General features: G+C 43.3%; 1 protein-coding gene across 2 annotated transcripts in view; it reads right to left on the bottom strand.

The window, feature by feature from the left end:
- The window catches only part of CNBD2 (cyclic nucleotide binding domain containing 2), a 72,938-nt gene that overhangs the window by 5,273 nt on the left and 56,141 nt on the right, over positions 1–11,524 (bottom strand). For both annotated transcript variants that reach the window (XM_022592528.3, XM_089896832.1), the window contains one exon: positions 3,996–4,159. In XM_022592528.3, coding sequence (XP_022448236.1) covers positions 3,996–4,159 — 164 coding nt within the window. The remainder of the gene's footprint in view (positions 1–3,995; positions 4,160–11,524) is intronic.

Genomic DNA, 11,524 nt, shown 5'->3' with positions numbered 1-11,524 from the left:
GGTTACCTCCCATCTCCCAGAGAGCTGCTTGTTGAACATTTCCCAGCACACCACTGGATAGTCTCCAACTAAAAAGTCCCGTTAACTCCCCATTTCTTACATAATAAATAACAATATCTAACTCTGCTTCACACTTACCATGACCAGGCACTTTACACTTGTTAACTCATTTGATCCTCAGGACCACCCCATTTCACAAACATGGAAACTAAGGCTCAGTGGGGCTAAGGAACTCATCAAAACCTATGAGGGGGCAAGCACATGCTTACAGATTCTTAAGGGATCTTTTTTTTTGGATCCAGAGTCCAACTTAAGACAGACAAGATTCCACATAACCTCCTGATGCCGACGGTCACACTGATTTCTAGTCTAGTCTTTCACTAAATGGGGCAGCTCTTCTAAAGTCCTCAGCTTCATGCAGCAATTCCAGTTCCACTCTCTGTCTCGCTTGAACTGAAAGTGTCATCTGTCCTTGTGGGATGCAACACTTCAGCCCATGGTGCCCTCAGCCACAACCCCACCCCATGCCTGCCCGGCAATCCAGCACTAGATCACACTCTGTGCTTTGTTTTGAGGCTGCTCTTCATTTGGGGCCTTGGAGATTTCCCTTCTTTCCTGTGAACTGAGCTGTTCATATTCTACATGGGGGAGAGGTTTCAGATAAGCTAGCCTGTAGCATCCACAGGACAGGTGTCTCACCAACTGACTGTGTGATCTGCAGGATGTCACGTCCCCTTTCCTGGGCCTCACAGTCCTCAATTAAAACCTGGAGGATTTGAGCTAGATAATGCTTATATTTTCTGCCTGCTTTAGCAGTCTAGAAAACCATGAGTTCAACAATTAATGAATAAGCGAGAATTCTATCTGTCAGCATTGCAGACGATTGCAGCAGAGTGCTGACTGCGCAGCACAGATGCCAAGTGCCCAAACATCTGCCACCCTCAAGTCTACATAAACCTCTGAGTTTCAATTCAACCAACATTAACTGACACCCATCATGTACCAGATGTTATGTGAGAAGCTAAGGCTCCTTAAATCCTTTTTTGAGTAGCTATTTTCTAAATAGCTATTTTTTATGTTGGTAGTATGCAGGAACCAGAGAATTGGGGCATCGCTGAACTGCAAGGAACCACCAGTGTTTCCCAACTTTTTTTTTTTTTTTTTTCACAAAACTGCCCCAATTTGGACCATAGCTACATATCATCTGTTCTTTTATTAATGATTTTTAAAAATTCTACTTAAGTATTTACTTTGGCTTTGTTCTAAGCAACAAGTTTGTCAAATCAGTTTAGTGAGCTAGTCATGTTTTTCTAGTTCACACTAGAATAAATACATAGCTGTTCACAATCCGCGTACCACCTAAAGTCATCTTGTAAGCCTTCTGTGAATATGATCCATACTTTGGGAAACACTGTTCTGGTCTAATTTTCTTGTTTTGTAGATTGGAGTCTGAAGCCTAGAGGAGGGAAAATGACTTATCCAAGGTCATATGGATCCCATGTCAAATTCTTTCATGTGCTTATTGGACACAGCTGAAGCAACTCTACAGATTTGCTTGCCTTCACACCTCCTCTTTCTCAACCACAGGAATCACTTGCTTCCCACACCTGCCCACAAAACGATGTCTGATCACAGCATCACCACAAGAAAAGAAAAAGGAGGGAGGATGCAAAATTGTACAATCGGTATGATCTCCATTATGAAGCTTTGTGTGCCTGAATGATAAATACCTATTTGGTACACAGCCATGCAGTAAAAAAAAAATACTGAAAGGAAATACATAAAACGCTAATTGAGATTGTTGGAGGAATGCAAATGCATTTAAGAAGGTCTTCACCTTCTTAAATGTTCAGCATTTTCTAGTTTCCCTAATAAGTGTGTCCCATTTATTCATTCACTGACCCAACGTTTAGCATGCATCTACCATGTGCCAGGTACTGTACAGGTGCTAGAGATGAAAGGTGCATAAAGCCCAATCCCTGCGTTCACGAAGCAATTAACCAAGTGGTGGGGAAAGAACTGTGCGAAAACTACGCAGCTGTAAACAGCTGTAATAAAACGTGGTGTGGCCACTGTGAGAGCTATGTAGGGAGGATTATGAGTGCACAGAAAGGGGTATATAGCCCAGCCTGGGGTCAGTCATGAAAGGTTTTCTGGAGGATATGAATCTTAAAGAATGAGAAGAAATTTATCAGAAAATAAAGGGGAGAGGAGCAGGATTGAGGGGTGGCATTGCAGGCACAGGGCCTGCACTGGCAAAGGCAAGTATGGGCAGGTCCAGGAGGCAATCTGCCTGGGTTGCTGGAGTGGGTTAGAGATGGCAGGAGGTGCTGCAGGGGAGTTGAAGGGTCAGAAAATGAAGGGCCATTTACGTGGCATTGAATCTGCACTGTATCCTACAGGCAGTGAGATACCACTGAAAGGTTTTAAGCAGGAGTTTAACGCGGCCAGATTTGGGTTTTAGCAAGAGCAAAGTATGCAGAAAGGATCTGGCAGGGAGAGACCGAGGCAGGGGACCAGCGGTAAGACGGCTACAGGAGTCTCGGCTGGGGATCCCAAAGTGGGGGTAAGGGTGTCAGCCAGGGAGGTGAAAGAGATCCACTGGGCTGTGTGAAGTAAACAGTAGGACTTCATTTATATTTATCTTTGTCTTATTCTTTCTAAAGATCTATTTGTTGCATGTTTATAATATATATGATATATTCATATAGCAATATATGGACATAATAAATAAAAATAAATTAAATAACATATATTATTTGTATCATATATATATTCTAGGGGTTATACACTCAAACACTCTTTAGTAATAGCGGTGTTAGATCAAAACAGTTTTGTGACCAGTAGTCCAGACAATAAATTCGTTTTTACCTAAAACTTAGGTTGTTTTTCACACTATAAAAGTATTCACTCTGGAAAATTTGGAAACTAGGGAAATATGAAAAGAAATCTTTTTTATCAAATCTTTCAAGATAAACTTTTTTTAATTATAAAAGTAATATATCATCATTAACAAACATTTGGAGAATAAAGGGAAAAAAACCCACTTGGGGCTTCCCTGGTGGCACAGTGGTTGAGAGTCCGCCTGCCGATGCAGGGGACGTGGGTTCGTGCCCCGGTCCGGGAAGATCCCACATGCCGTGGAGCGGCTGGGCCCGTGAGCCATGGCTGCTGAGCCTGCGCGTCCGGAGCCTGTGCTCCGCAACGGGAGATGTCACAACAGTGAGAGGCCCGTGTACCGCAAAAAAAAAAAAAAAAAAAACCCACTTGGAATGTCATACCCTGACAACAACTTTTAAAAGTATATCTTTTTTTTTCCCTCATTATAAAAGAAATGCATACTCACTACAAAACCAATTAAACATCATAGGAATATATAACTATAACCAGAAAGTCCCTTTTAGTCCGAGCTTCCAGAGAGAATGACTATTACAAATTGGGCAATACCACAGATATTATCATTTTTGCTCATTTTCCTTCTAGATTTTTCTCAGGTAAGTGTTTTACAAAGGCATAGTCATAGTATGTATAGATACAATTTTGTACCCTATCCTTTTCTTGTAGCATTTTATCACTCATTTACTTATGATTTTTAAATAAAAGTTACTTTCTATCAAGGGAATGTACCACAGTTTTCTAAACTATCCCCCTGGTGTAACACATGTGGGTAAAGGTGGTTGTTTTTCTATTATGAATATGGCAGCTATGAACATCTTAGTGTATGTAGCTTTCCCTATAATTAATTACATACAGATAAATTCATAGGTAGACCACTGCTTCAAAGAGTAGGAACAGTTTTGTGTCCCTTGAAACATTATTATCTAAAATTATTATCGAAAACACTGAGCCAATTTCGAGTGTACCAACAATTATCAGTTTCATTCCACCAGTGTCAGCTTTACGTATCATCACTTTTTTCTTCCTTTTACCAAAATAAGAGGCAAAAAAATTGTTCATTTGATCTACTGGGAGGTATGCACATTTCCAGCACTGACCTGGGGTACTTGATCTCGAACTTCGACAATTTTTCTATTGTCTTACTGTCAATCAGTTCGCAAAACTTCTCTTTCCTAACCCGTATCACCTCAGCTCCCAGGCTCACCAGGATCAAGGGCCGAGTGTCACGCTGGCTCTCCGGGAGGAGGATCTGGTGAAGGCCCTAGAAAAAAGAAGTCCCAGAAAGTTCGAGACCATCCACTTGTACAAGCAGATTTTCAGGGTAGGCAAAACAAGGCCCCGAACAGGAGGTGAATCCATCTGGGGTCATTCAGCAAGTGACGGGGAGAAGTCCAGAACTCTCTTTGCTAATGACATCAAAGTCCTGGGGCTCCTCACATTAGAACAGCCCTCAAAGCACTTTGTCAGTTGTCCTGCCCACGGGCAGCAGGCTCTGTAAGAGTCGCACTCGCACAGTCGCTTGCCGGGCGCCGGCATTTTACAAGCTTTCCCCGGTGTCCGGTCTCGACTCTTCTTTGTGCCAGGCCAGCCCGTTTTCTCTTCCTTAGGACTATGACAGACAGCTCATCCTCCTCTTCTACATCTTCCCTTTTACAGCTGTCACACCCTCCCACACCCTTTCCTCCAGGGCTTCCTTCATAAGCGTGTGTCGCCTTAGTTCCTTCCGTCCCTCACGGGCTCTGGGGCCACTGGTAGTCCCTGTGCGGCTCCCGTTGCCCCTTGGGCTCCCTGGCGTGGATTCCTACTCAGTTATATCTGGAAGGGAGATGGAGATCAACCGGCACAGCTTTACAGAGTGTAACCCCCTTTGTAAGGAGACACTCTGAGATGGAGCAAAGCCGGGACCAGAGTCTTTGCTGCTGAAACCCCAATCCAGGGCTCACTCAGCCTCTCGGCTATTAAGACTCAGGCAAGGAGGGGAGGGGAGGTCAATGGTCCAGAGCCTACAATGCCCAGCTGTCTTGGGCTTAAGAAGACATCAGCCAGGGCTTCCCTGGTGGCGCAGCGGTTGAGAGTCCGCCTGCCGATGCAGGGGACGTGGGTTCGTGCCCTGGTCTGGGAAGATCCCACATGCCGCGGAGCGGCTGGGCCCGTGAGCCATGGCCGCTGAGCCTGCGCGCCAAGAGCTCTGCTCTATGGAGGCCGTGTGGGATTGAGAATAATCCTGCTTCAGAAGAAAGATCCATATGTTTACTTGTCATGCGACTTTGGGCAAAGTTATACGTCCCTGGGCCACTGTTTGCTCACCTGTGAAATAGAGGTGAAAATACCTGCCCTTCATGTCTCTGAAGGATTCTCAGTTTGAAAGGAGATGTGGGACTTCCGGGAAGATGGCGGAAGAGTAAGACGCGGAGATCACCTTCCTCCCCACAGATACACCAGAAATACATCTACGCGTGGAACAACTCCTACGGAGCACCTACTGAACGCTGGCAGAAGACCTCAGACCTCCCAAAAGGCAAGGAACCCCCCACGTACCTGGCTAGGGCAAAAGAAAAAAATAAACAGAGACAAAAGGATAGGGACGGGTCCTGCACCAGCGGGAGGGAGCTGTGAAGGAGGAAAAGTGTCCACACACTAGGAAGCCCCTTCGCGGGCGGAGACTGCGGGTGGCGGAGTGGGGGAGCTTCGAAGCCGCGGAGGAGAGCACAGCAACAGGGGTGCGGAGGGCAAAGCGGGGAGATTCCAGCGCAGAGGATCAGGGCCGACCGGCACTCACCAGCCGAGAGGCTTGTCTGCTCGCCCGCTGGGGCGGGCGGGGCTGGGAGCTGAGGCTCCGGCTTCTGTCGGAGCGCCGGGAGAGGACTGGGGTTGGCGGCGTGAACACAGCCTGCAGGGCGTTAGTGCACCGCCGCTAGCCGGGAGGGAGTCCGGGGAAAAGTCTGGACCTGCCGAAGAGGCAAGAGACTTTTTCCTTCCCTCTTTGTTTCCTGGTGCGCGAGGAGAGGGGATTAAGAACGCTGCTTAAGGGAGCTCCAGAGACGGGCGCGAGCCGCGGCTAAAAGTGCGGACCCCAGAGACAGACATGGGACGCTAAGGCCGCTGCTGCCGCCACCAAGAAGCCTGTGTGCGAACACAGGTCACTATCCGCACCCCCTTCCGGGGAGCCTGTGCAGCCCGCCACTGCCAGGGTCCCGGGATCCAGGGACAACTCCCCCGGGAGAACGCACGGCGCGCCTCAGGCTGGTGCAACGCCACGCTGGCCTCTGCCGCCGCAGGCCCGCCCCGCACTCCGTGACCCTCCCTACCCCCGGCCTGAGTGAGCCAGAGCCTCCGAATCAGCGGCTCCTTTAACCCCGTCCTGTCTGAGCAAAGAACAGACGCCCTCCGGCGACCTACACGCACAGGCGGGGCCAAATCCAAAGCTGAGCCCCTGGGAGCTGTGAGAACAAAGAAGAGAAAGGGAAATCTCTCCCAGCAGCCTCAGAAGCAGCGGATTAAAGCTCCACAATCAACTTGATGTACCCTGCATCTGTGGAATACATGAATAGACAACGAATCATCCCAAATTAAGGAGCCGTGTGGATGAAAGGCTCCTGGTGCTGCAGCCAGGAGTTAGTGCTGTGCCTCTGAGGCGGGAGAGCCAACTTCAGGACACTGGTCCACAAGAGGCCTCCCAGCTGCACATAATATCAAACGGCGAAAATCTCCCAGAGATCTCCATCTCACCGCCAGCACCCAGCTTCACTCAACGACCAGCAAGCTACAGTGCTGGACATCCTATGCCAAACATCTAGCAACACAGGAACACAACCCCACCCATTAGCAGAGAGGCTGCCCCAAATCATAAAGTCTACAGACACCCCAAAACACACCACCAGACGTGGACCTGCCCACCAGAAAGACAAGATCCAGCCTCATCCACCAGAACACAGGCACTAGTCCCCTGCACCAGGAAGCCTACACAACCCACTGAACCAACCTTAGCCACTGGGGACAGACACCAAAAACAACAGGAACTACGAACCTTCAGCCTGCAAAAAGGAGACCCCAAACACACTAAGATAAGCAAAATGAAAAGACAGAAAAACACAAAGCAGATGAAGGAGCAAGATAAAAACCCACCAGACCTAACAAATGAAGAGGAAATAGGCAGTCTACCTGAAAAAGAATTCAGAATAACGATAGTAAAGATGATCCAAAATCTTGGAAATAGAATAGACAAAATGCAAGAAACAGTTAACAAGGACCTAGAAGAACTAAAGATGAAACAAACAATGATGAACAACACAATAAATGAAATGAAAAATACTCTAGATGGGATCAATAGCAGAATAACTGAGGCAGAAGAACAGATAAGTGACCTGGAAGATAAAATAGCGGAAATAACTAATGCAGAGCAGAATAAAGAAAAAAGAATGAAAAGAACTGAGGACAGTCTCAGAGACCTCTGGGACAACATTAAACGCACCAACATTCGAATTATAGGGGTTCCAGAAGAGGAAGAGAAAAAGAAAGGGACTGAGAAAATATTTGAAGAGATTATAGTTGAAAACTTCCCTAATATGGGAAAGGAAATAGTTAATCAAGTCCAGGAAGCACAGAGAGTCCCATACAGGATAAATCCAAGGAGAAATACGCCAAGACACATATTAATCAAACTGTCAAAAATTAAATACAAAGAAAACATATTAAAAGCAGCAAGGGAAAAACAACAAATAACACACAAGGGAATCCCCATAAGGTTAACAGCTGATCTTTCAGCAGAAACTCTGCAAGCCAGAAGGGAGTGGCAGGACATATTGAAAGTGTTGAAGGAGAAAAACCTGCAACCAAGATTACTCTACCCAGCAAGGATCCCATTCAGATTTGATGGAGAAATTAAAACCTTTACAGACAAGCAAAAGCTGAGAGAGTTCAGCACCACCAAACCAGCTCTACAACAACTGCTAAAGGAACTTCTCTAGGCAAGAAACACAAAAGAAGGAAAAGACCTACAATAACGAACCCAAAACAATTAAGAAAATGGGAATGAGAACACACATATCGATAATTACCTTAAATGTAAATGGACTAAATGCTCCCACCAAAAGACACAGACTGGCTGAATGGATACAAAAACAAGACCCATATATATGCTGTCTACAAGAGACCCACTTCAGACCTAGAGACACATACAGACTGAAAGTAAGGGGATGGAAAAAGGTATTTCATGCAAATGGAAACCAAAAGAAAGCTGGAGTAGCAATTCTCATATCAGACAAAATAGACTTTAAAATAAAGACTATTAGAAGAGACAAAGAAGGACACTACATAATGATCAAGGGATCGATCCAAGAAGAAGATATAACAATTGTAAATATTTATGCACCCAACATAGGAGCACCTCAATACATAAGGCAAATACTGACAGTCATAAAAGGGGAAATCGACAGTAACACATTCATAGTAGGGGACTTTAACACCCCACTTTCACCAATGGACAGATCATCCAAAATGAAAATAAATAAGGAAACACAAGCTTTAAATGATACATTAAGCAAGATGGACTTAATTGATATTTATAGGACATTCCATCCAAAAACAACAGAATACACATTTTTCTCAAGTGCTCATGGAACATTCTCCAGGATAGATCATATCTTGGGTCACAAATCAAGCCTCGGTAAATTTAAGAAAATTGAAATTGTATCAAGTATCTTTTCCGACCACAGCGCTATGAGACTAGATATCAATTACAGGAAAAGATCTGTAAAAAATACAAACACATGGAGGCTAAACAATACACTACTTAATAACGAAGTGATCACTGAAGAAATCAAAGAGGAAATCAAAAAATACCTAGAAACAAATGACAATGGAGACACGACGACTCAAAATCTATGGGATGCAGCAAAAGCAGTTCTAAGAGGGAAGTTTATAGCAATACAATCCTACCTTAAGAAACAGGAAACATCTCGAATAAACAACCTAACCTTGCACCTAAAGCAATTAGAGAAAGAAGAACAAAAAAACCCCAAAGTTAGCAGAAGGAAAGAAATCATAAAAATCAGATCAGAAATAAATGAAAAAGAAATGAAGGAAACGATAGCAAAGATCAATAAAACTAAAAGCTGGTTCTTTGAAAGGATAAACAAAATTGATAAACCATTAGCCAGACTCATCAAGAAAAAAAGGGAGAAGACTCAAATCAATAGAATTAGAAATGAAAAAGGAGAAGTAACAACTGACACTGCAGAAATACAAAAGATCATGAGAGATTACTACAAGCAACTCTATGCCAATAAAATGGACAACCTGGAAGAAATGGACAAATTCTTAGAAAGGCACAACCTGCCAAGACTGAATCAGGAAGAAATAGAAAATATGAACGGACCAATCACAAGCACTGAAATTGAAACTGTGATTAAAAATCTTCCAACAAGCAAAAGCCCAGGACCAGATGGCTTCACAGGCGAATTCTATCAAACATTTAGAGAAGAGCTATCACCTATCCTTCTCAAACTCTTCCAAAATATAGCAGAGGGAGGAACACACCCCAACTCATTCTATGAGGCCACCATCACCCTGATACCAAAACCAGACAAGGATGTCACAAAGAAAGAAAACTACAGGCCAATATCACTGATGAACATAGATGCAAAAATCCTCAACAAAATACTAGCAAACAGAATCCAACAGCACATTAAACGGATCATACACCATGATCAAGTGGGGTTTATTCCAGGAATGCAAGGATTCTTCAATATACGCAAATCAATCAACGTGATACACCATATTAACAAATTGAAGGAGAAAAACCATATGATCATCTCAATAGACGCAGAGAAAGCTTTTGACAAAATTCAACACCCATTTATGATAAAAACCCTGCAGAAAGTAGGCATACAGGGAACTTTCCTCAACATAATAAAGGCCATATATGACAAACCCACAGCCAACATCGTCCTCAATGGTGAAAAACTGAAAGCATTTCCACTAAGATCAGGAACAAGACAAGGTTGCCCACTCTCACCACTCTTATTCAACATAGTTTTGGAAGTTTTAGCCACAGCAATCAGAGAAGAAAAGGAAATAAAAGGAATCCAAATCAGAAAAGAAGAAGTAAAGCTGTCACTCTTTGCAGATGACATGATACTATACATAGAGAATCCTAAAGATGCTACCAGAAAACTACTAGAGCTAATCAATGAATTTGGTAAAGTAGCAGGATACAAAATTAATGCACAGAAATCTCTGGCATTCCTATACACTAAGGATGAAAAATCTGAAAGTGAAATCAAGAAAACACTCCCATTTACCATTGCAACAAAAAGAATAAAATATCTAGGAATAAACCTACCTAAGGAGACAAAAGACCTGTATGCAGAAAATTATAAGACACTGATGAAAGAAATTAAAGATGATACACATAGATGGAGAGATATACCATGTTCCTGGATTGGAAGAATCAACATTGTGAAAATGACTCTACTACCCAAAGCAATCTACAGATTCAATGCAATCCCTATCAAACTACCACTGGCATTTTTCACAGAACTAGAACAAAAAATTTCACAATTTGTATGGAAACACAAAAGACCCCGAATAGCCAAAGCAATCTTGAGAACGAAAAGCGGAGCTGGAGGAATCAGGCTTCCTGACTTCAGACTATACTACAAAGCTACAGTAATCAAGACAGTATGGTACTGGCACAAAATCAGAAATATAGATCAATGGAACAGGATAGAAAGCCCAGAGATAAACCCACACACATATGGTCACCTTATCTTTGATAAAGGAGGCAGGAATGTACAGTGGAGAAAGGACAGCCTCTTCAATAAGTGGTGCTGGGAAAACTGGACAGCTACATGTAAAAGTATGAGATTAGATCACTCCCTAACACCATACACAAAAATAAGCTCAAAATGGATTAAAGACCTAAATATAAGGCCAGAAACGATCAAACTCTTAGAGGAAAACATAGGCAGGACACTCAATGACATAAATCACAGCAAGGTCCTTTTTGACCCACCTCCTAGAGAAATGGAAATAAAAACAAAAGTAAACAAATGGAACCTAATGAAACTTAAAAGCTTTTGCACAGCAAAGGAAACCATAAAGAAGACCAAAATACAACCCTCAGAATGGGAGAAAATATTTGCAAATGAAGCAACTGACAAAGGATTAATCTCCAAGATTTATAAGCAGCTCATGCAGCTTAATAACAAAAAAACAAACAACCCAATCCAAAAATGGGCAGAAGACCTAAATAGACATTTCTCCAGAGAAGATATACAGAGTGCCAACAAACACATGAAAGAATGCTCAACATCACTAATCATTAGAGAAATGCAAATCAAAACTACAATGAGATATCATCTCACACCATTCAGAATGGCCATCATCAAAAAATCTAGAAACAATAAATGCTGGAGAGAGTGTGGAGAAAAGGGAACCCTCTTACACTGTTGGTGGGAATGTGAATTGATACAGCCATTGTGGAGAACAGTATGGAGGTTCCTTAAAAAACTACAAATAGAACTACCATATGACCCAGCAATCCCACTACTGGGCATATACCCTGAGAAAACCATAATTCAAAAAGAGTCATGTACCAAAATGTTCATTGCAGCTCTATTTACAA

This window comes from Delphinapterus leucas, chromosome 15 (genome assembly GCF_059928025.1).
Source record: "Delphinapterus leucas isolate spDelLeu-1000000601 "Yukka" chromosome 15, BTC_Dleu_Yukka2, whole genome shotgun sequence".
NCBI classification, from domain to species: Eukaryota; Metazoa; Chordata; class Mammalia; order Artiodactyla; family Monodontidae; genus Delphinapterus; species Delphinapterus leucas.
Note: the sequence above shows the minus strand (reverse complement) of the source record. Positions and strands in the feature narration are given on the sequence as shown.